General features: G+C 35.3%; 1 protein-coding gene across 1 annotated transcript; it reads right to left on the reverse strand.

Annotated features, from left to right (window-relative positions):
- Positions 11,592-24,808, reverse strand: LOC109710422 (uncharacterized protein At2g27730, mitochondrial-like). The gene is made up of 3 exons (XM_020232966.1): positions 24,592-24,808; positions 24,364-24,447; positions 11,592-11,967 (listed from the first exon to the last, which is right to left on the reverse strand). The coding sequence occupies exons 1-3, from the start codon at positions 24,739-24,741 to the stop codon at positions 11,944-11,946; spliced, it is 258 nt and encodes an 85-aa protein (XP_020088555.1). The 5' UTR covers positions 24,742-24,808; the 3' UTR covers positions 11,592-11,943.

Consider the following 26,670-nt stretch of genomic DNA (forward strand, 5'->3'; position numbering starts at 1 on the left):
GGAGAACTCGAAGCTAACCCAGGTGAGGGCAGAGCAGACGAAGGTGATGAGGTCATTGTCGAGGAGGTGCTTGCCGCCTGTGAGGGTGAGGAAAGAAAGACGCGCCCATCTCCAAAGAGCGAAGAAAGATAGTTTTTACAGCAGGGAAGAAGTAGGTTTTACTGAACTCCACTTCAACCTAAAGTTCACTTCAACCCAAAATCCAGTTTCAGTAAAACAAACATACCCAAGGGATTTGAAGAAGCTTCAAGTGGCAAAAAAGAAAAGTGAGTTGGCTCAGAGGACACCCAACTCGGCTGCAGGGATGAACAGTATCCTAGAATGCCCGACAAGCTGCTCGTGGTGTTGATCGAGACCGAAGCTGATTGGGTGGTTGCCTGGTGCTTACTCAGTAATTCTACAAAGGGATTTGGAATTTGAATAGATCTTTGTATGGACGAAGCAAAAACACTAGGAAAAGGCATATTTGCCGACGGCTCGTCTATGAGTTTTTCCAGTGAGTTTTCCGGTGATGTCTTGGATGTAGCTGCCGTAGATAATTTTGTAGTATTTGAAAGAAACCCTTCGTCGGTCAGAGTGAGGACATGAGTTGCTGCTGTTCGAGGTTGAACAATCGTCACTAAGGAGCTGACAAAAATGTTGGTTTCGTCTATTGTACTATCAGTGGCTTTTTCCTTCAATTCAGTCATTTGGCTGGTGTCCGTGTCTTGGTCTCGTACAGACGGAGCGGCGATTCGGTTGTGTGACTGTGACAGCGCAGACTCTGGATTGTTGTCGCTGAGATCTCTAGATTAGAGGTCGCATCTGGCTGCTCTTCTAAGTCGGAATTCTGTGGTGGCTAGAACTCGCTGTGGATTCTGCCAAAGGCAACGTTATTGTTGGGCCTAGATGGGGAGTAGAAGGGGGACTGAATGGGGGAGACGGGTTATCCTCTGCCCAACTTACAATTTCCATATCCACCCAATGGACTTTCCCTCTGACCGTTACTTTCACCTGGTGTGGAATATCAGTCATATCCTCGCACCTAATGTAGCAACGAAAGGCTCTTAGGTCTTCACTCCTGCGACTCGGTCCATCTGCATATAAGGACTGTCCAAATCTGGTAACAATGGTACTAACCTTCCACAGTAGACCAGCATTGGAATGGTAAATGATGCAGCTTAATCCATGCATGAAAGCACAAGTCGTGTTGATTAGAGTAAAGGTTGGCGTTGAAACATACCAGATTTTGGTATAAAAATAAAAATAAATAAAAATAGTGTGAGAAACTATTTTTATTAAATTTAGAGAAGTAAAATATATGTCAGAAGTGATTTGTGCTGAAATCGGAATGAAAATAGAAGATCTAGAATTTTCTGTTGGAAATAGGACAGATAAATTAGCAAAAAATGCACAGTGTCGAAAAATTATGAAAACTGGAGGATAAGCCAAAATTATTTTTATGAGGCTAGATTTAAAGTTTCATATTATTCTGACACCCGGAAGGTGGAAAATAAAATCCGACAACTATCTGATAAAGATTACAATTCAGTACAGTTTTCGGTAACCAAACGGGGTCGAAACTGAAAACTTAAGATATATTCTTACTCAGTACGTTAAACCGAGCCTGCCTGTTAAATTTGAACTCAAACAGACATTCAGAAGGGCTTTGACTGTTCCGAACTGCTAAACTGCCTGGAGTGAATAGTGTGTGAGGGGTTATTATGAAGAAGCTGTTGCTTCTTCTTCTCCTTCGGCCGCACACCACACACGCACATGACACACATACACACGCATGGAAAGGAAAAGGAAAAACCCTCACTTTCTCTCTCTAAATCTCTCCCAAAATTAAAGGAATTGGTGGAGATTGAAGCTTGGAGGAAAGTCATCTTCTTCATCTTCCTCTTTAGCCATTGGAGAGTAAGCTTTGAAGATAAGCTTTAAGAGCTTTAATGGCATCTCTCTCTAGTTTGGATTTTAAGCTCCAAGAATGGATTTAGAGCTATTCTAGCATGCTAAATAGATAATTATTGCTCAAATCATGGATCAATTTAGTGATCTCTTGCCTAGTTGTAAACCTAAGGCTTGAAATGAGCTTCTTGAACCCTCTCATGGTAGATCTTTAGAGCCTTAATTATATGCTCTAAGAATAGATTTAGAGAAATCCTAGGATGCTAAATAGATGGTTGATGCATGATTCATGAAGTTAAATAATGGATTTTGCTATACTTAAATCTAGGGCTCAAAAATGCTAGTTTTGTGAATATAAGGGTTTGATCTCATTTGACCCTCTGTAAACCTAATTGCTAGGTAAACGAACGCGTTAGTGAAGTCGGTTCGGCGATTCGTCGAGCCGTTGTAAAGTTATTAAAGAAACGGACGTTTAGGCTTCATTTCCGCCTGGAGGGCCGAGGCGACATCGTAAAGTCATGAAAATGGATTTGGAGCACCGTGGCGCATAACCGAAGACCTATAATTTTCAATGCCGCGATTCGACGCACAGTTGGTGAGTATTAGCAAAATCGGACCGAATCGGGTTACGGGTGCCGCGGGAGGCGGATTGCAAGTGTCGACAAGCAATCGGAAAGCGATTTGAGGTGGGTTGTGTTTACCGAAGCGACTAGGTCGCCTGTATGTCTAAGATAAATGTTCATCATTGATGCATGTAGTGGTAGTTATTGATATAGCATAAGTATGCATGAGAAGAAAGCTAAATGAGCTACCAAACGATGCATGATGACTTAGTGTAAATAGTGCTAGATGAATGCATTGATTAATGCTAAAGTATACATGATAAGCATGCATGTAAATAATGCTAAGTAATGGTATGATAAGCATGATATAGAAATAATAAATGCATGCATGTGGTTAATGCTAGGAATATAGATGATGGCATGATAAAAATGTTAAGTCCATGTATGATAAGCATGCTTTAGTGATGCTAAAATAAAAATGCTAAGTAAAGGACATATCATGTGATGCTAGTGGTATATGTTCATGATGACATATTGCATGTAATAAATGACATTTGCATGTTAACATAAAGTAGAGAACATGCTAGTTGTGATGCATAATGATAAGTTGTAAAGAATGATAGTTTGAATAAGCATGTTATATAAATGCTAGATAATGCAAGCTAACATATAGAGGTTTATGTTAATGAAAATGTGCATATGGACAATCTATATACATTAGATCGAGTAGCATTAAACCTAGAGTCATGGACATAGGTTGAACGTGGACGATATGAACCTAGTGTGAATAAATATAGGTTGGACATGAACCTAGTGTCAAAGAACATAGGTTGGACATCAAGTGGCATTAAACCTAGTGTTGTGAACCTAGGATGAATACGAGTGGCATTAACCTAGTGTCGTGAACATAGGTTGAATACATGTGGCATTGGACCTAGTGTTAAAAAACATAGGTTAAGAAGTAAACCTAGAGTTAAGTGAACCTAGGTCATGGCATTAGTGGTATTAAACCTAGAGTCGAGTGGACCTAGGATGTAAATGACATTGGACCTGGTGTTAATGACCCTAGGTTATGGATATAGTGATATTGAACCTAGAGTTGAATGAATTTAGGTAGTAAAGAACAATGAACCTAAGGTTATAGAACCTAGGCAATGAACACAGTGATATTAGACCTAATGTTATTAAACTTAGGTTGGAAAATGACTTGGACCTAGAAAGGTTGTCGGTATAGGGTATACGACTAACCCTTGGAATGTTGAAAATGGATTCTGGAATCCCAGGTCTTGTGGCCCTAGTGAACGTGGTATGCTCATGGTTGTGGATTGGATCATACTCACCTAAGTCCGATACTTGAGGGCGGTCGCTCCCCCTTGAGCGATGAGCTCCGTAGTGATCATCACTGGGTTGTAGCGAGTATCTCCCCAGAGGCTGAGTCTGTGGGGTCGTAGCGGGTATCTTCCCAATTGATGAGCTCCGGAGTTGTCATCACTGGGTCGTAGCGGGTATCTCCCCAGAGGACGGTCCCATCGGGTTGTAGCGGGTATCTCCCCGATTATTGGGATTTGGTTGGTGAGTTTTAAGGCGAAACCTACGGATTAGCTGAGCTGATTAGGTATTGATTGTGGCAATTGCCATGCACCATGAGCAATACATAGGTTGGTTCTCCTCGCCCATTGGGCGATGTGGTTTGAGGATTTAAGGTTGAGGTGTATGTGAGACGTCCTTCACCTTGTGCCTGACAGAGCGCGGCATATCCGCGGGTGATTGACTCTAGACCGAGTCGAGCGGCATAGTTGGCTAAGGTAAAGTAACCTTAGGAAAGATTGGTTAATGCTAAGGAAAGCAAATAATAAAGAACGGCTAAAATTATGGAAAAGCTATGGATAGAAAGTAAAATCATTTATTCTACTTGTATAGTTGCATAGTTTCATTTTGCATATTGAGAGGCATGACATGTAGTTCAATATCGAGTAAATGTATAAATATCTGTTATATGTTATTGGACTAACTTGTTGCAGTTGCCTCCCTTGGACCTATTGGTCGAGTTTTTTTCTTGGGTGGCCGTACCCACTGGGAACCATGGAGTTGGTTTTCACTCCACGTTGTTTTGGAGTGTTACAGGTTCACACGTGAGCGGCGAGGCGGCGCGAGGCGAGGGCGTAGATCCATAGTTAGCGCCCTACCACCGAGACCAGAGATAGCAGTACTCTGAGTCGACCTTACTTAGAGATGTAAGAAAATGAAAAGAATCAAGTTGTAATAATATTGTTAAAGCTAGATTGTATTTGGAAGCAAAAAGAATGCAAGATGTAATATGTAAATATATGTGAGTTGAATGATTGTAATAGCTTAGTTGTATTTATGTTTATGATACTTCCTTATGCAATCTTTGATTGAATACTGTTCCTGGTTGGAACCTCGTGTATTGCTTTGTATTGATTGCGACGCCTTGAATGTACAGGGGAAACTCTATCTGCGATACAGGAGAAATTCTGTCCGTTCGGCGGTCTGTCGGCGTGCCCGAATCCGACCAAAGAGGCGGGCTTGGGGCGTGACAGGTGTTCCACTGCTCGCATCGAAGAATGGCATCCCCGATCTCAATGAACACTCGACAGATAATGGCGTCTCTATTGATCCAACCTACCGAGGTAGCATCACGATGAAGTCCAGTGTGTGGAACCTTGCAACATGATAATCGAAAGATGCCCCAAAACCGCCTTGCTAACATGTTGCTGAGATCTCTCGCCGAGATAGAGTCAGAATGACGGAGAGCCACCACCTCTACAATCACTGCATTATTCATCTGCCTCGCTCTGATCTCTATTTCCTCCAGGTGCAGCATGAAAACAGCGAAGGTGTGGGATTCGACCTTGTACTGTGCCACCATGCATTTTTTATGTCAGTTTGCACTCGGTCTCCTCATAAAGTCTGCACTGCTTGCCTTTGTGCCCAATCTTAAGGCACCTAAAGCTTCTGTTTGGTTCTCTATATGAGGAAGCCCAATAATCAAATCCGAGGCATTTGACACACCTGCCATGTAGGGGGGGAATAAAATTGGAAGAAGACACCTATACTATAATACCAAACAACCTTTTTCGTCTGCCGAAACAATTTATAGATTTTACTTTCTCAATCAACTAACTACCGTCACAGGGAGAATAACCAAGCGTAAGCCAATTGAAAAGACAAGGGTAATATATATATATATATATATATATATATATATATATATATATATATATATATATATATATATATATATATATATACACACTAGGCAGTGCACGTGTGATGCACGTATTATTCTTTCTAATATAATTAAAATTATTAACATATTAATGAATAAATAATATATTTAAATAATAGGATCAAATTAAAGAAAAGTATCAAATATTACAAAGTATAAACAAAATACACGTAAGTATTATAGATAGATAATATAGCAAAATAAAAGCATGCATCCATATATGACAATAGTCGGAAACAAAATGAAGTAAATAAAGAAGAGTTAAGTTCCTTCTAATTTCATTGTCTTAGTCTTCATCATCGATGATCATCTTTCTTTTCTGAAGGCGAGAAAACTTTAACTCGGTAATATTCATCACTAAAGCTTCTTCATCGTCTTCAAGAATTTTTCGCTGAGTATAATTTTGAGAAAAATTTTGACTTTTTGCTTATTCAGTTTCTTCATTATCTTCAAGAATATCATGTTGAATATGAATTTGAGGGAAATTCTTGTTTCCAATTTATTCATCTTCTTGTCCATCAAGTTCCTCAATTGATATGCCTGTGTAGTTGTAAGTAATTACTTCACATCTTTTGGCCTCTGCAACTTTAATAGTTAGTAATTAAGTATGATTTTTTTCAAGCAACTTTCCAATTTGCTCACAAATTGGTCAATATTATATTCCTGCAAAATTGAATGACAAATAATAAGTAAATTTATTAAATTATTTTTTGTATTATTATAATACATGTGGTACCTTTAACTGCCGAAGTTCATTAACGTTGCAATTCAACAGTTACCCCACTTCCTTATGAAATAGTGATACCCAAAGCTCGTCAGTATCATCAGCAACTTTTAGACGAAACATAAACCTGTAAAAACTTAACAAGCACTTAGATTTTTATTTAACTTTAACATATAAGAAAATAATATTGCTAATATTACCTATATTCAACATCAATATCTAAATTGGGACAGAACTTGCATTGTTGAACACCATTAATTTCTATAATTTTCTTGTGGCATCCCTTACAAGCCATGTACCAAGGATCTTGCTTTTGTTTAACTCCACCACTTGTATTTTTAACTCCCATAACTGGAAATAATATATCATCAAAATTTAATTTTTTTGGTATACAAATAAAAAGAAAAATATACCTGTTTAGATGCATTAATAAGATCTCCAGTAATCTCCTTAATAGTAGCTCTTTCATTTTTCATTTTGGCCGCATTCGTCATATTTTGTATTTTGTTCATTTCATCAGTGTCAAATAAGCTTTTCGAAATCCTACAATATACATTCAAAGAAGTAAATAATAACTAATGTACATGTTAATTGTTCATATATTGCGTTTATATTTATCATTCTCTTAAATCTTTTGCTTCCTTTGTTGATGGATTAAGTTCGAGCATTGTATTTGATGTTGTAGAAAGTGAAATGCCTGATGATTAGAGAAAAAATTCAAAACTTAAATATTATTATTGCAAAATATGATATCAAAAGCACATATTTGATTATATAAAATTTTTTACCTTTCAAGTTTTGCACTTTCAGGGAAGTTGCAATTAAAATAGGCCTATCTTGAATCACCTTCTTGATAATGTCACCTTCCACAGTTGTTAAATTACCCCACAAAATTAGTTTGACAGAAGATGGTGATCTGTTAGAAGTGTAATGCATTAAAAGGCATCCAAAATTATCCCTTAAGGCTTCAAGAACCATGTATTTATAATGTTGAGAGCCCTCTGATAATAAATTATTGTCTTTTCGTTTTCAACACAACACGGTCACCCAAAAATTATGAATAGAAAACGAAGCAATTTACCATTCTCTTAAATTTTTTGCTTCCTTTGTTGATGGATTACTTTCGAGCATTGTATTTGATGTTGTAGAAAGTGAAATGCCTGATGATTAGAGAAAAAATTCAAAACTTAAATATTATTATTGCAAAATATGATATCAAAAGCACATATTTGATTATATAAAATTTTTTACCTTTCAAGTTTTGCACTTTCAGGGAAGTTGCAATTAAAATAGGCCTATCTTGAATCACCTTCTTGATAATGTCACCTTCCACAGTTGTTAAATTACCCCACAAAATTAGTTTGACAGAAGATGGTGATCTGTTAGAAGTGTAATGCATTAAAAGGCATCCAAAATTATCCCTTAAGGCTTCAAGAACCATGTATTTATAATGTTGAGAGCCCTCTGATAATAAATTATTGTCTTTTCGTTTTCAACACAACACGGTCACCCAAAAATTATGAATAGAAAACGAAGCAATTTACCATTCTCTTAAATTTTTTGCTTCCTTTGTTGATGGATTACTTTCGAGCATTGTATTTGATGTTGTAGAAAGTGAAATGCCTGATGATTAGAGAAAAAATTCAAAACTTAAATATTATTATTGCAAAATATGATATCAAAAGCACATATTTGATTATATAAAATTTTTTACCTTTCAAGTTTTGCACTTTCAGGGAAGTTGCAATTAAAATAGGCCTATCTTGAATCACCTTCTTGATAATGTCACCTTCCACAGTTGTTAAATTACCCCACAAAATTAGTTTGACAGAAGATGGTGATCTGTTAGAAGTGTAATGCATTAAAAGGCATCCAAAATTATCCCTTAAGGCTTCAAGAACCATGTATTTATAATGTTGAGAGCCCTCTGATAATAAATTATTGTCTTTTCGTTTTCAACACAACACGGTCACCCAAAAATTATGAATAGAAAACGAAGCAATTTACCATTCTCTTAAATTTTTTGCTTCCTTTGTTGATGGATTACTTTCGAGCATTGTATTTGATGTTGTAGAAAGTGAAATGCCTGATGATTAGAGAAAAAATTCAAAACTTAAATATTATTATTGCAAAATATGATATCAAAAGCACATATTTGATTATATAAAATTTTTTACCTTTCAAGTTTTGCACTTTCAGGGAAGTTGCAATTAAAATAGGCCTATCTTGAATCACCTTCTTGATAATGTCACCTTCCACAGTTGTTAAATTACCCCACAAAATTAGTTTGACAGAAGATGGTGATCTGTTAGAAGTGTAATGCATTAAAAGGCATCCAAAATTATCCCTTAAGGCTTCAAGAACCATGTATTTATAATGTTGAGAGCCCTCTGATAATAAATTATTGTCTTTTCGTTTTCAACACAACACGGTCACCCAAAAATTATGAATAGAAAACGAAGCAATTTACCATTCTCTTAAATTTTTTGCTTCCTTTGTTGATGGATTACTTTCGAGCATTGTATTTGATGTTGTAGAAAGTGAAATGCCTGATGATTAGAGAAAAAATTCAAAACTTAAATATTATTATTGCAAAATATGATATCAAAAGCACATATTTGATTATATAAAATTTTTTACCTTTCAAGTTTTGCACTTTCAGGGAAGTTGCAATTAAAATAGGCCTATCTTGAATCACCTTCTTGATAATGTCACCTTCCACAGTTGTTAAATTACCCCACAAAATTAGTTTGACAGAAGATGGTGATCTGTTAGAAGTGTAATGCATTAAAAGGCATCCAAAATTATCCCTTAAGGCTTCAAGAACCATGTATTTATAATGTTGAGAGCCCTCTGATAATAAATTATTGTCTTTTCGTTTTCAACACAACACGGTCACCCAAAAATTATGAATAGAAAACGAAGCAATTTACCATTCTCTTAAATTTTTTGCTTCCTTTGTTGATGGATTACTTTCGAGCATTGTATTTGATGTTGTAGAAAGTGAAATGCCTGATGATTAGAGAAAAAATTCAAAACTTAAATATTATTATTGCAAAATATGATATCAGAAGCATATATTTGATTATATAAAATTTTTTACCTTTCAAGTTTTGTACTTTCAGGGAAGTTACAATTAAAATAGGACTATCTTGAATCACCTTCTTGATAATGTCACTTTCCACAGTTGTTAAATTTTTCTATAAAATTAGTTTGACAGAAGATAGTGATCTATTAGAAGTGCAATGCATTAAAAGGCATCCAAAATTATCCCTTAAGGCTTCAAGAACCATGTATTTATAGTGTTGAGAGCCCTCTGATAATAAATTATTGTCTTTTCGTTTTCAACACAACACGGTCACCCAAAAGTCATGAATAGAAAACGAAACAATTTTAGAAATTCCAAAGGTCTTTTTTTTTTGAGAATTCCAAAGGTCTTTTTGCGATTGTTTCTTTGTTTATTGGAGAAAAGGGTTTGGGTTAGCCAAATAAACTAAAACTAAATAATTTAAATCCGAATCAAACACAAACCTACAAAATAAAAGAAAATTGTTTTCTATATTATTGTTATTTATAATTTAATTATACAACATTATAATGAATATCTAGATAATAATTAGGTGACTTTATTTTTTTTATTTTCTAAATAAATGCATTTTGTTTGGAAAAAGAAAACTTCAAACAATTCAACAAAAAATATTATCTATTTTATGATTTTGCATATTTAAACTTTGTTTTAATAGTTTTCATAAATTAATTCTGCTACACTATATTTTTTCACCTTCATCATCATAATTCGTCATTTAATTTAAAATTTTGTTGGTACAAAAGTGTAATTGAAGGTTATATAATTATGACACTAATTGAAGTTTAGTATTTTGTAAAATTTTAAATATTTATTAAAATGATATAGAGAATTTAAATTAAAAATAAGAATTTTCAAAGGTCTTTTTTTTTGGGAATTCCAAAGGTCTTTTTAGGATTGTTTCTTTGTTTATTGGAGAAAAGGGTTTGGGTTAACCAAATAAACTAAAACTAAATGATTTAAGTCCGAATCAAACACGAACCTACAAAATAAAAGAAAATTGTTTTCTACATTATTGTTATTTATAATTTAATTATACAACATTATAATGAATATCTAGATCGATAGTAATTAGATGACTTTATTTTTTTTATTTTCTAAATAAATATATTTTGTTTGGAAAAAGAAAACTCCAAACAATTCAACAAATAATATTATCTATTTTATGATTTTGCATATTTAAACTTTGTTTTAATAGTTTTCAGAAATTAATTTTGCTACACTGTATTTTTTTCACCTTCATAATCATAATTCGTCATTTAATTTAAAATTTTGTTGGTACAAAAGTACAATTGAAGGTTATATAATTAAGACACTAATTGAAGTTTAGTATTTTGTAAAATTTTAAATATTTTTTAAAATGATATAGAAAATTTAAATTAAAAATAAGAATTGCTCTAATTTAAAATAATTTTCAACATTATAGTTATTTATAAGTTAATTATATAACATTATAATTAATATCTAGATAATAATTAGTTGACTATAAATTTTTTGAAATTTTGCGAATAAATGAATTTTGTTATGGAAAGAGAAAAAGTACTACTTTTTCTTAAAAAATTTTGAAAATTTTTATTATACTGTAAATTTTTTTTGAAAAGTTTTGAGGCTTAATAATAAATTTTAATTCTTATTGATAGTAGTGTGTTCATCTAATTATATTAAGTTTTAAAATTTTACATTATTATTTATAATTTAATTATATAAATTTATTGTTAATATTCAACTAATAATAAATTACCAAAAAACCCTTGGTAGGAGAGGGTGAGGAAAACCCACCAAATATATTTGTTTATAGTTAATATCAAGATCAAGATATGCTAAGATATAAATTTTCACACCATGACATAGCTGGTACTTAATAAATTATATAGATAAGAACTTTTTAATATTTTATGGATAAGAAAATTACTGAAGAAAAAAAGTAATAGTAGTAAGGAATTGAGAGGAATTTAAAGGAAGATATATTCAAAGTGGTAATCTGCATTTTAGCTTTTTATTTAATTTTCTTACAATGGCTTTCCGAGGAAAATCAGCGCCAAATTTTAATAAGCAATTCTGTCATTAGAAAGCAGAAAGTGAATAGTATGTCTTCGCCAATAAGTAGAAACTGAGTAGCCAACCGAGGCTCTAAAATACAAAAGCTAAGAATCACAACAATACCACCAATGATCGCAAAACAGATAAGTGTCAGCCTGTGAAGTACAAGGAGAAAACTATCAATCCATAGGAAGGATTTAAAGAGTTCCACAATCTCTAGAACAGCAAATGGAACAAATGGAACAATTGGGTCACAGATTGGTATGATCAAATCTGGTTACCCGAGATCATATGCATTTATTATCATCCATCACCATCGCCAATGTACAAACATGCAAAGCATGACAGAAAGCATCAGAGAGGGGAAATTTAATGGAAGTGGACAGCTGCATCACTTGTGGGATTCCGCTGGCTTCTGTTAAAGGCACTACATGTTAGTAAATGAAATAGAAAAATTGAAGTCATACTGAATCAAATTTGCGCAGAACAAAGTAAACCAAGTGATCCAGATGAATATCTCATCCGAACAATGCTCAGAAGTTATCTTCTATTTGTATAACACTAAGCACCTATATATGTTCCTTCAAGAAATAGATCAGTTTAGAGCCAAATCAAGATGCAGAATAATAAGAGAACTAAGTTATGTAGCCTTAGCTTCCAATGCTTGTCCACGATCACAAAATAGCAGTGTCTCTTCATATTATTTATTAGCATGAAAGTAAGAACGCATTAGTGATTTAGTAGCCAATTTACAACCATTATTTCATCTTATTTAATGAATCTTTCAATATGTTTGTACCAATGAGCAGTCGATTGAGCTCAGGCTGATTTCTCATTGGCCGCTCACCAGTACTAGTATATTGGCATGTACAAATATCCCTGAAATCTTTCAAAGAAGTATTTAAGATAGAAATGAGAAGTGTGAAGGTATTCTGATCTATTGTTTTTGCTTTTCTGGCTAGAGGACTTTGGGGCCAAATCATTCTGTTTCATTTTGAGTCTTCTTAAACAGCAACCGGGCATACAAAGAACAAAGAATACCTTTTAGAGGAGGAAGGCACAAGGAGACAGACCATGAGAATAGAAGTCAAGAGAAAATTTGTTGAGCAGTGTAAGCAGTATGAAACGAAACAAAATTTTCCATGGTAATTCTTTCTTGCTTAACCAAATTTAGGTGTTGGAATGAGAGTGGTGATATATAAATACAGAAAGATGATCTATAAATACAGAAAGATGCAACACAACTTTTCTGCCATAATATCAATGTATAAACAAAGCATAACCGGCGATGCCAAGCATGCTGCAAAATTGATTGCATCTCGCTAGAGCTTTGCTTAAGATTCTCATCAATTCAATTGTTAAATCATAGAGAAAAATATAACCTAAGTAAATCTTATCAGTTAGAAGTGGTGGAGAAGATTCATCTGACCTTGTAATATATAAAATAAACCAAGTTAAGAATGTGACATTCCTTTTAGAATGTGTTTGGTTCGCATTATGAAAGATTACTAGAAATAAAAGATATCCGAGAATCTTATTCCTATTCATTCTATTACTAAGAATGTGGAATTTCTGTGTTTGGTTCGCACGGTAATATTAATTAGTCATGTTATTTAATATTATAAAAAATATACAATTAATTTATTTATTTATTTAATTAATTTTAGATAATGTTACTAAAAGTTTCAACATTTTTTTAGAAAAAAGGGAGGGAGAGTATAAGTTAGAGAGAGAGAGAGCATAATTAAAAAAACAGAAAAAAAATATAGTCGAAATTAGAGGGAGTGAGAGAGTTGAAATTTTAGAAAGAGAGAGAGAGAAAGCTTAGTTTAGAGAGAGAAAAAAAGTTGAATTTTAGAGAGAAAAATAAGTTTAGAGAGATATATAAAGTTAGAGTGTAAAGAAAAATAATATCAATTAGCCGGCGGGTAGAAAGAAAGAAAGAGATTAGACATATTATGATTACTCAAATCTATTAATATGAGGATACCCACCCTCCCTCAAGAGAATGAGATTAGTACTTTGGGGTGAATCTTATTCCCAAGTGAATCCAATATTACCAACTGGATTACTTAGTGCGTTCAGCCAAACACCGTCATATTTTTTTATTCCCATTGGATTACTAGGAATCTTTAAAAGATAGCGCGAACCAAACGCACCCTTAACGTGTTCTGAAAAGATTATATAAGATATAACAAATAGTAAGCATCTGTTTCACAAAAATGTAATCGTAAGGTAAAACCCTTTTTCCAGTTTATGTGATATCACAAGCAGTAGAGATCTAAAGGGATTTTTTTTTATTAATAAACTTTAAAAATATTATAATTATCAGAATAGTCTTTCAAAAAATTTATTTACAGGCTTATGTGGTGAATGAATCACTACTTTTTAAATGCGGTAAATCATTTACCGCTTTCTTCAAAGCATTGGAATCATTTTTAAGGTCTAACACTGTACATCTTTCAGAGGTCAAATATATATAAGTTTAATAAAAGCAACGATTTAAGTACTGTGGCATGGAGTTGTACCAGAAACTTGCCGGTACGGTATGGCACGGTGCATACCGAGCCGTGCCGATGCGTGCTAGTCATAAAAAATACATGTGTGCCAAAACATAATGGCATGAAATATCTATTTTCTTTAACAACAAAATATTCTATCTGTTTATTATGTATCTTTATCAAATCTTTTGAACTTTATTCAGAAAATTACTTACTAATTTAAAGAATAGAGATTTTTAAACTGTGCTATCAGCACGGGGGCTGTATCATGCAGATATCCTGTTGGCATGATACGGAGATACGGCCCGTGCCAATGGGCACTTAAATCCTTAAGTAAAAACGGTGAATGATTTCCGCTTTTAGAATGTGGTGAATGATTTACCGCTTTCTAAATGTAGTAAATCATTCATTGCTTAAGCCTAGTTTTACAAATATAAATTTTGGATGCCTATTCTAAGTACTAAAAAAAATTCTATAAGCCTAGTTGCCCAAAAACCCCGGTCTAAAGCCATAAAGTCTAAATGCCCTTGGAAGAATAATCAGTTCATAGAGTCGCTCTAGAGTCTGGATGGACAATTAACTCGGCCAAACTTTAACCTTCTTTATCTTGCATCCACAGTTCATGAGAATATTTTCTTGTAAAATTAGGGGCTTTTGCAAAATATAATATGCTGGAGAGTGTTCGTGAACCAGGAGAACTAAAAAAAATTAGGCATCTTTGAAAGTGGGTTGCAGACAATGACACCTTCAATGGACCTAAGTTCATGTAATATCAAGATAAAGTACATGAGCAGCTTCGTTATCATTCTTTCTTCACTTTGAAAGAACTTGGTAGATTTCATTTCTCGCTTTCATAGATAAATAAATTCTTTTACAATCACTGCGTGCTTTCTGAGATCGATTTGCTTCTTCACCTAATGTTTTTTTTTTCCCCTTTCCCATACTTTTGAATTCCTTTTAAGCACTTGGTATCTTGCCTCCAATCTGCACCAACATCTAACATCGTTCAACTATTACTAGTTGAATCACTTCCTTTTGTCCTTTTCCTTTCTTTTGAATTCCTTTCAAGCACTTGGTACCTTGCCTTCAATCTGAACCAACATCTAACATTGTTTGACTTTTATTAGTTGAATCACCCGCATAGCTGATGCAAACCAAGAGGTTGCCAAAATTGAATTTTCAAGTTTACTTTTGTTTAAAGGTAAAACTAGGTTCAATTTATCAATTTCGATGAACTTTAAGCAAGGAAGTAAAAATTTCAGCAAGACAAATTAGAATCGAATCGAAGTAATACTAAGATGATGATAAACCTTCAATATATGAGATAATAACAACCAACTGAAAATACATATACTAGTTCCAAAAGGTAAATTCGGCTTTATCGGACTTAAAGCTTTAGGTTTGGTTGTTTGGCAAATATGGTTGGTAATGGTGGAAGGCTAGATTAAAAGGGGATAATAAGATATCAAGAGATAGGAGATACAAAAAGTGCACCGTTCACACGATTGCGGGGGATCCACGATCGACGAGGAGGGCGGTACACCACGGGTAGAACTTCGGCAACGGGGAAGAAGACGATGAGGCAGTGACTCGGAAGAAGAGGAGGGGTAGAAGTAGAAGCCGATCTTGCCACGAGGAAGAAGTGACAACAATCAAGTTGAGGAAGAAGACGATCTCGGCGCGAGGAAGAAGCGTCGATGATCACACCGGGAAGTAGAACACCAAGGATAAAGAGTGAGAGTAGAATTTTCTATTCATCCAAATATATCCCCTTAAGGTCTCAAGAACCATGTATTTATAGTGTTGAGAGTCCTATGATAATAAATTATTGCCTTTTCGTTTTCAACACAACACGGTCACCCAAGAGTCATGCATTGAAAACGAAGCAAATTTGGGAATTTCAAAGGTCTTTGTTTTTGGGGAATTCCAAAGGTCTTCTTGGGATTGTTTTTTTTTTTTTTTTTTATGGGAGAAAAGGGTTTGGGTTAGCCAAATCAACTAAAACCAAATGATTTAAGTCCGAATCAAACACGAACCTACAAAATAAAAGAAAATTGCATTTGAAAATAAAAAGAGATTTATTTGCTGCATCAGTTCCCCTCGAGTTGGGGAAATCTCGACTCCGTCGAGATGGCATCTTGATATCTCTGGTACAAGTCCTCTCGAAGTTGGCGCAACTCCGCCTCAGAAACCCAACTGCTATCGGACAATGGTCGTCCACGCCAACGCACCAAGTATCGGCGATGAGTACCACGTCGCGTCACTGACTCGCGCACATCCAGAATATCCTCCACACCATCTGATGGAGTTTCAATGTCGGAGCGAGATGTCAAGCCATCAATATCGACAGTAGAGGGGACCTCTCCATGGTACTCGTATAGCTCGCTGACATTGAAGATCGGGGACGTCGATACTTCCGGAGGTAGATCAATTAGATAAGCATTTTCCCCTAACTTCTTCAGAATTTTGAATGGTCCGTACTTTTTCCTGTTCAACTTGCTATAGCCTCCAGCTGGGAACCTTTCTTTCCTAAAATAGATCAAGACATTATCTCCTTCATTAAAAGTCATACCTCGGCGATGTTTATCCGCTGACTCCTTGTACTTGACAGTGGAATCCCGCAACCTCTGATGAACCTGTTGTTGCACCTCTTGAATCTGTTTTAGGTAATAGTCGGCATCTGCACTAACTCTACCAGGGTAAGGTATTGGTGCTCGGTCAAGAAAGTGGGCAATAGGACGGCCATATAAAGCTTCAAAAGGAGATTTTTCAATGGTTCGGTTTGTGGAACTGTTATAAGCAAATTCAGCTTGAGGTAAAATTAAATCCCATTGTGTTGGTTTTTCTCCAGCTAAACATCTTAAGAGATTACCCAAAGATCGATTTACTATTTCCGTCTGCCCGTCAGTTTGTGGATGGTATGGGCTGCTGAAATTCAGTTTGCTTCCTGCCTTTGACATTAAAGTTCTCCAAAAATGACTAACAAATTTTGTATCTCGATCAGAGGTAATTGATTTAGGAATGCCATGTAAACGTACAATTTCATTGAAAAATAATTTTGCAATATGTGATGCATCAGAAGTTTTCTTGCAAGGAATAAAATGAGCCATTTTCGTAAAACGATCAACAACCACAAAAACTGAATCAACTTGGCGTGCAGTCTTGGGTAGGCCTAGGACAAAGTCCATGCTAATATCCTCCCAGGGCACAGTGGGAATGGGTAGGGGAGTATACAAGCCAGTATTTTGAGTTTGTCCTTTAAATGATTGACAAGTCTTACACCGCTGAATAAACCTTTCAACGTCCTTACTCACGTTAGGCCAATAATACCTCTCTTGAACTAATCCCAAAGTTTTGTCTCTCCCGAAATGTCCCCCTAGCCCGCTACTATGCAAGTTCTGAATCAAGGACTCTCTTAACGATCCCTGGGGAATGCACAACTTGGACTTTCTAAAAAGATACCCGCCGTCCAAACAATAATCAGAAGGTGAATCATTGTCAGGAGATAGGCACTTTTTTAGGATAGGACCGAAATTAGGGTCATTTTGATATTGGTCCTTAACTATCTCAAATCCTACTATCTGTAAGGAAGAAGTGATAAGCAAATGGTTTCGACGACTGAGTGCATCAGCGACTCGATTAGCAATGCCTTGTTTATGCCGCAAGTGAAAAGTGTATTCTTGCAGGAATGCAGACCACTTGGCATGCCTTTTGTTCAAGTTTTTTTGAGAATTTAAATATCGCAATGCTTCATGATCCGAATTAAGAATAAACTCTCGATGAATCAAGTAGGGTCGCCAATGTTTCAAAGCCTGCACGATCGCGTAAAATTCAAGATCATAAGTGGAGTAACGTGCTCGTGCATCGTTCAATTTTTCACTAAAGAAGGCTATAGGACGTTTCTCTTGAGACAGTACGCCTCCAATTCCGATATGTGAGGCATCACAATCAATCTCAAACACCTTTTCGAAGTCGGGCAAGGCAAGTACTGGAGCCTTTGTAAGTTTGTCCTTAACCAATTGAAAACTTTTTTCAGCTTCAGATGTCCAAGTAAATTTACCCCCTTTTAGGCAATCAGTTATTGGCGCAATTAATGAACTGAAATTTCGAATGAAACGCCGATAAAACGACGCAAGTCCGTGGAAACTTCGGATTTCAGTTATAGTCTTTGGGGTTGGCCAATTCTGAATTGCTTCTATCTTAACAGGATCTACCTTAATTCCCTCGGTGGACACCACATAGCCTAAGAAGGTAAGGCTATCGGTCAGAAATGTACACTTCTTAAGATTCAGATGTAAGCTGTTATCTCTTAAAGTTTGAAGCACTTGTCTTAAATGATCCATATGAGTTTCAGGACTCGTGCTATAAATCAGAATGTCGTCGAAGTAAACTACGACAAATTTTCCAATGAATGGTCGCAAGACTTGGTTCATAGAGCGCATGAAAGTACTAGGGGCATTGGATAGCCCAAACGGCATAACCAACCACTCGTATAATCCTTCTTTAGTTTTAAACGCCGTTTTCCATTCATCTCCAGGTCGAATACGGATTTGATGATATCCGCTCTTAAGGTCAATCTTAGAGAATATCTTCGCACCTCCTAACATGTCAAGCATATCATCAATCCTAGGAATGGGAAACCTATACTTGATGGTAATTTTGTTAACTGCACGACTGTCAACACACATTCGCCATGTTCCATCCTTTTTTGGTGTAAGGAGGGCAGGCACCGCGACAGGGCTCATACTTTCTCTAATGTAACCTTTTTGCAGAAGTTCAAAAACCTGCCTATATAACTCTTCATGCTCAGCGGGACTCATCCTGTAATGGGCTAGGTGTGGAAGACTAGCACCGGGTACAAAATCAATGCAGTGTTGGATGTCTCTCATAGGTGGAAGGCCATCGGGGAGTTCCTCAGGCATGATATCAGAAAATTCATTAAGCAATGGTTGAACAACTTGAGGAACTTCAGTGTTCTTCGATATTTCTTTTGCCAAAAGAATATATACCACTGGAGACTTTGCTAGATCTTTAGAGAATTGGCTTTTGTTCAAAACCATCATTTTCTGCTCATTATTGGAGGGTTGCTTTTGGGACTCAATTGGCTTAGACTTTGGTTTGGGAAAGTAATTTAGGGGAACCAATCTAACTTTCTTGTTGTCCTTTGTGACAATGTAAGTGTTCTCCCTACCATCATGTATAGTGCTACGATCAAATTGCCAAGGTCTACCTAACAATAGGTGACTCACATCCATGGGAACAACATCACACCAAACTTTATCAGCATAAGTTTTCCCAATAGAAAATTCAACAAGACATCTTTCAGTTACAGGAAATTCATCCCCATCCTTAAACCAAGCTATTTTGTAAGTTTGAGCAAGTTTTTCAGTTTTCAGTTTAAGCTTATCAACCATTTCTCTAGAGACAAAGTTTTCAGTACTTCCACTATCAATGACTAGAGAGCAAAACTTGCCTCCCGCGCTACAAATGGTTCTGAAAAGGCTACGACGCTTCCAATCATCTTGGGTGGACTTAGAGGCTGATAGGACTCGATGGATCATGAGATTTGTTTCAGTAGCATCAGGAGATTCTTCGGAAATCTCATCAACATCTTCTTGTTCTAAAGTTTCTTCCCCATTTTCATTCTCTTCATGACTTTCTATTAGATTGGCTCTAGAATCAAATTTTCTCAGAGGGCAATCAGAGGATTTATGTCCAGGTTTGTTACATTTATAACAAATGATGCCAGATTCAACGGGTTTTGCACCTAAAATTCCTTTGCCCTTAAGGTCTTGAACAAGTCTTGAAGAGGTTTGACTATCGTTCTTTGGGATAGGCTTAGTTCCTATGGTGTTCTTTACGCTCGCACTTCCCTGACGAAAGGTTTGTCTTTTAAGTTTATTTTCAGCCTTAAGTGCATGACTATAAGCCATGTCGACCTTGTAGAAAGTTAAAAGGGCTAACTCATCTTGGATTTGGGTTCGAAGACCGGCTAGATAGCGAGCTACTCGCTGTTCTTCGTCCTCTTTAAGTTCATTACGAGCTTGAAGGGTGTAAAATTCTTCAGTATATTCTTGTACCGATTTAGATCCTTGTTTAAGATTGTGTAATTTTTGAAAAATAGTTTGACGATAATCAATCGGTAAGAATTTTCCTTTTTCTTTCATTTTTTCCCACGAGATAATCTTTTCTTTACCCTTTCTAACCCTATCGTTTTGAACTTGTTTCCACCACACTAAGGCATGACCTTTCAATTTAAGGGAGACAAATTTAACTTTTTTGTCATCAGGTAATTCTTTCCATTCAAAAAATTGTTCTATTTTGTCTAGCCAATCCACAAAATCTTCAGGTTGTAATTTACCCTCGAACTCACTCACGTCCACTTTAATGCCCTGATCCCATCTATGTATATTTCCTTGATTTTGAAGAAGAGGATTTCTTCTAACAGGTACAGTACGATTGTCAAAATCAGGGTCACTTTCCGAATCTTCTCCAACTGCAGTTTGTTGTTGCATACTTAATCTTTCCAATAGTTGTTGAATGTTATTCATTTGATTTTGCATGCGTTTCATGGAATCTTGTTGTTTCTCATATGCTTCTCTCCAATCACGAGGATTTTCACTACTGCCAGCCATTTCCAAATGCTAACAAGTTGATCAAAAAGTGATGCCCTTTTTTTTTTGAAATATTTTGGCCCAAAGTTGAATACTAAGAAAAAGTTGTTTAGATCAAAACAAACGCTCCCACGAAAAGAACTTGCTCTGATACCAATTGATGCAAACCGAGAGGTTGCCAAAATTGAATTTTCAAGTTTACTTTTGTTTAAAGGTAAAACTAGGTTCAATTTATCAATTTCGATGAACTTTAAGCAAGGAAGTAAAAATTTCAGCAAGACAAATTAGAATCGAATCGAAGTAATACTAAGATGATGATAAACCTTCAATATATGAGATAATAACAACCAACTGAAAATACATATACTAGTTCCAAAAGGTAAATTCGGCTTTATCGGACTTAAAGCTTTAGGTTTGGTTGTTTGGCAAATATGGTTGGTAATGGTGGAAGGCTAGATTAAAAGGGGATAATAGGATATCAAGAGATAGGAGATACAAAAAGTGCACCGTTCACACGATTGCGGGGGATCCACGATCGACGAGGAGGGCGGTACACCACGGGTAGAACTTCGGCAACGGGGAAGAAGACGATGAGGCAGTGACTCGGAAGAAGAGGAGGGGTAGAAGTAGAAGCCGATCTTGCCACGAGGAAGAAGTGACAACAATCAAGTTGAGGAAGAAGACGATCTCGGCGCGAGGAAGAAGCGTCGATGATCACACCGGGAAGTAGAACACCAAGGATAAAGAGTGAGAGTAGAATTTTTCTATTCATCCAAATATATCCCCTTAAGGTCTCAAGAACCATGTATTTATAGTGTTGAGAGTCCTATGATAATAAATTATTGCCTTTTCGTTTTCAACACAACACGGTCACCCAAGAGTCATGCATTGAAAACGAAGCAAATTTGGGAATTTCAAAGGTCTTTGTTTTTGGGGAATTCCAAAGGTCTTCTTGGGATTGTTTTTTTTTTTTTTGTTTATGGGAGAAAAGGGTTTGGGTTAGCCAAATCAACTAAAACCAAATGATTTAAGTCCGAATCAAACACGAACCTACAAAATAAAAGAAAATTGCATTAGAAAATAAAAGGAGATTTATTTGCTGCATCAATAGCCTATATCTTGACACTGTTAAGCATATTCATAGCTTTGCACTGGGTTCAGAAAGTTGACATATAAGATTCAACTTCAAAATGCTACAGAAGGTTTTAATAAGGATCAATAGGATTTAGCTTGTCATCTGTAACACTGCTTGCAAAATTATATTGGTTATAGTAAGTTATTATAGTGTATTTGATTGATATCATATGGTTATGCCTAATACTTAGCACTACATGCAAATGTTTCCTAAGACAATGTGCTGGCAGAAGAAGAGTTTTTCTACTCAACCATTACATTAACTACCTTAATCTAGTTAGTAAAAGAAATAATAAAACCTCGTTGTAATCCTATTCCACAATCTGCACCTAGTAAAGCCCTCTATACTTTACTCTCTAGTAAAAAAATCTTGACTTTTTTTGAGTTGATTACTGCATATCCGAACAATCTTCTAAAGTCACATTTTATCCTACAAACTTTAAAATAACCAATAATATCCTCCCAAACTTCCAAAGACTAACAAATATGTCCCTGCCATTAGCAGATGTCAAAAGTTGTTCAACAAACTGTGAGTTAAGCATATGTTGGTTTCGATTTAACCTTTAGAACAAACTGTGAGTTAAGCATATGTTGGTTTCGATTTAACCTTTAGTTAAAATTCTAAAGGATGATTTTGCGCCTCCTACCCTTTCCTCTAACTTGCAACAGAGACCAAGTAGCAGCTGCTCCTGATGGGGAAAATAAAACAAAATTTCCAAAGACGATTTATGGAAAAACTCATAGCATCATCTACATGGGCCAAAGTAACAAGAAAATGGCATCTGCAACACAATCTTGAATCAAACATGCAGTGCTTCATGCATCAAGATGAAAATTTCTAGGTAGAAGCAGTGGCACCATCAGCTCAAGAAGCATGGTGGTGCAATTCATTTGTGGATCCCGGTCGATGCTTCCACCAAAGCATTCAAGGCAGGGATGGGTTAGTTGATTGCCTCGATCCTACTCCTCTAGGGGGTAGTTTTGCATTTAAAAGTAAAATTTTAAATGCATTATTTTTTACTATTGTGCCTATCAAATTCATTATTTTTTACTAACGCCCGTGTTACTGTGATTTCCTACTTTAAAATACAAAACATAAAATTAATAAGGTCCATTTTGCAGCCAGACTGCAAGTCTCATGTAATTCTAGAGTATAGAATAGATGGATGGGTGTAAATAGATTTCTAACAATCTAGGCGTCATTGACATGGATATGAGACACGGAACACGATACGACTCGAAGATGGCGACTTGGAAGCTTCCAAAAAATTTAGGACACGGTCACAGCATGGATACCGCTAATATAATATAATATTATTAACATAATAATATATATTTATCATATCATATATAAAATATTAATTTTGCTAAAATATTGTTATATTTCTCATACAAATTAAAGTTAATAAAATTCTCATTTCTAATTTGTATATTTTAAGGAAAGAAATTTCCACCATACATAATTTATTTACATTGTCCAAGAAAAATTTGTATACATTCACCAAAAGGCTAAGATATTTGTCATATTACATTATATATGCATAAAACAATAAATATATATATTTCTCAATGGGATGCGTCATAGACCCGCGTCAAACGCGCGTCCATGGTGTGCCCGTGTCGGACATGCGAGACTTATAGAAGTGTTGGTTATACATAGCTAATAATTGATTAAGGAAATAAAAAGTATAAATAGTCCTCGTACTGTCCAATATTCCAATTTAATGCTTGAACCTTCTATTGAACCACTTCAGTACCCGAAATTTCTCATATATTACACATCCATTCCTTGCCATTGAAAGAAAATTATAATTTTTTTGTGCAAAATAATCATCTTATGCTTTCTTTGTGCAAAATAATCAGCTTACCCTTTCTTTGTGAAATTAATGTACTTGTTTCAGTGTTATTAGGAAGATTAGAAAGGTCATTTTGCCTTAAAAAGTTATACTTCCCCAGTAAACAGGGATAGAACTGCACTATATTAGAAACTTCATGAACTAAGTTGCAATACCGAAAGTGCAAGGGGATTCCTGTTAATTGAGCAATCAAAAGTGAACCTAAATGCAAAAGGTTGATCAACCTAAAAGCAATTATTCCAGAAACTGCAAACAAATTAAATAAGTCATCACCCCAATCTATCTAGAATGGAAAATGTAGATCCTCAAATTTCACCACGTAATCGTTCTCTGTTTTTCTTTTTTCCTTTTTTTTTTTTTTTCTTTTTTGACTGTAAGACACAGGATGATTTCTAGTGTAAATCATTTAATATGGAAAGCAAAAGTACAAAGAAGTACCTCGATTCCAAACACAACCATTACCCAAATAGCGGTCAACTCCAAATATACTAAACTAACTAAACACGGTGATAAACAATAAAAAAAAGATCAAAGTCCCCTAATCCGTCACCATGTAATTGTTGTGATTTGGTTTTGAATAGAACGAGGTCACATCCCTAATCTCCTCGTCTAGAAGCTAAACCTCATCAAATCAAAAGCACCATACCAAGATTAGAAAAGAAGCCCGCATTAAAAGCAAATAAATATGAAATCTATATTGTTGTACCTTCTCGGCCTTCTCCTTCTCTGCCTCGGCCTTCTCCTTCTCCGCCTTCTTCTTCAGCTTCTCCATCCTCTCCCTCTCCATCTTCTACTCCGCCCCAGAGACAAAGAGACGCAACGAAATCAAACGAAAGCCCTAACCGATGATCACACGAATCCACCGTCGATCGAGGGAGGGAGAGAAAGAGAAGTGAACTAGGGTTAGGGTTAAGGGGATGGGGATCGGATGGACCTGGATGTAGACGTTCTCCGCGGCCTTCTCCTCCTCGCTCAGAACCCTACCCTTCCCGTCGCTGAAGAGGCGAGAGCTCGTCCGGGCCGCGGCGGCGGAGGACGATTGGGAGAGGCGGGGGAGCACTCCGATCGCCGATCTCATCGCCATTGCTTCGCTGCTTCTCGGTACGTGTTGTCGATTCGCTCTGCTCGGCGACTTGGAGGGGGAGCTCGCCGATTTAAATAAGTGGCGAAAATGGGAGGAAGAGCTGGGTGAACCGGGTCCATGATCGTATGTTCCTTTTGCGCAACGCTACAAAAGTGAGCTCTATATTTTTTTACACTTAGACCATCACTTTTCACTTATTATATCAACTTTTTGTTTTTATTAAAACCTATTTTAATCTTTATATCCTTTAAAATTTTTAAAATATTATATATATATATATAGTATATTTTTCACTTATTCTTAGTGCATATTAAATTATCTCGGGTTAAATCCGGATTAAAATTTTACCAATGTTAAAAAAAAGTCAAAATATCTCTCTTATTCCTAATTTAAAGGCAAATAAAAAATTGATAGACAGATATATTTGAAATGACCAAATAGTAATTTTATGACAGTTGTTTATTAACAAAATTTAACTATAGAAACATATTTGAAAGAGCTTAAAAATGTTAAAAAATATTTTTTGTATTAGCCTTCTAAGAGAAAAACATATAAGCAATTGCTGTTAAACATAGTTGATAGTTAGTTGACCGAAGTGTATTGCAAACCAATCAAATATGATAATAAGAAGAAAGTCTTTCCGTCCGTACTTTAACTTATATAGAATTATTATTTTAAAATAATAAGAAAAATGACGAATGATGTTAGAAAAGTCATTAAATTCTAATTTTAAAATTAATTTATAAAAATTCATATTATTTATTTTTATTATTTTGAATAAATAAAATTTGAAATAATTAAATATTAATAGCTAATGGAGATGGAGATATCAAGTTTAATAAAACTTTTATCTAACCTAGGAAGATTAACTAGAATTATATTTATAAGCACTTGATATTAAAAAGGCATATATTAAAATAAATAAAGTTGAGAGGACTATGTTTAAATTGGCTTAATCTTGAGAGGATGGAAAAGATTGGAGCCTTGAGGTGCATTTCTTCATTACATCACGAAACGAATCGATTCTTTTTTAGAGTCACCGGAATTGGCGACTTTAATACAAACATTTTGCTTAAACCCAGTGCAGTCGTACACCGCACCTACATCCACCCTTCATGCTATCCTAATTTTCAGTTTCTACCGCATTTTACTTGTGATCTCCATAATCATTAAGCTGTATAGGGTTTCTGTTAGAAATTAACCGGCATATCAAAAAAAAGCAGCGAAAAATAATTTGCACTTTTTAAAATTTTTCGAAAGCCAAATACATATCATATATGAAAATCGAAAACCAATAAATCAAATCGTTACCGGTGGATCATTCTCATGTTACTATACAAAATTTAATCTAAACGAAAACTCTTTATGTTTAGAGATCTTACCGTGAAACAGATAAGATCTCTTGATTTACTGTACGGTTGATAGTATAAATTGCAATCATTGCTCTGAGGTTCTGGGATAGCCGTGCACGTGCCCGGCCTTTACACATATCCATACGGAATCGGCTCATATCCGATCGATTTGCGTCTCACGAACCGGATGAGTTACAGACTATTTGGACGGTGCTAGCAATCCCTTCATGAAACACGCATACGGAAGAGAAATCAAAGAGAAATTGATCTCCATATATATATACATATGTGCATCAAAAACCATTGTGCATCTCTCTAATTAAGATGCATGGCACCTTAATTAAAATTCCTCCATAGGTACGGCGTATGATGACGTAAGAGCTCTTCTTTTTTTTTTATCTAACTTATTGTATACACATACCTACATATAAATCTATATATATGTATATATATAGAATCTTATTTTATAAAATCTTATCTAATAAGATTCTCTCTCTCCAATAAAATTTAATAATTAAATATTCATGCATAGCCAACTAAATCAAATTTAGTAAAGATCTTATCTCATAAGATATTA

Source organism: Ananas comosus, linkage group 5, assembly GCF_001540865.1.
Source record: "Ananas comosus cultivar F153 linkage group 5, ASM154086v1, whole genome shotgun sequence".
NCBI classification, from domain to species: Eukaryota; Viridiplantae; Streptophyta; class Magnoliopsida; order Poales; family Bromeliaceae; genus Ananas; species Ananas comosus.

Excerpts from the sequence above, each read along its gene's own strand:
- LOC109710422 (XM_020232966.1), bottom strand. The coding sequence starts at position 24,741 with ATGGCGATGAGATCGGCGATCGGAGTGCTCCCCCGCCTCTCCCAATCG. Across the intron at positions 24,448-24,591 it reads CGGAGAACGTCTACATCCAG|AAGATGGAGAGGGAGAGGAT; the intron begins GTCCATCCGATC and ends GGGGCGGAGTAG. Across the intron at positions 11,968-24,363 it reads AGAAGGAGAAGGCCGAGAAG|AAGCCAGCGGAATCCCACAA; the intron begins GTACAACAATAT and ends TGCCTTTAACAG.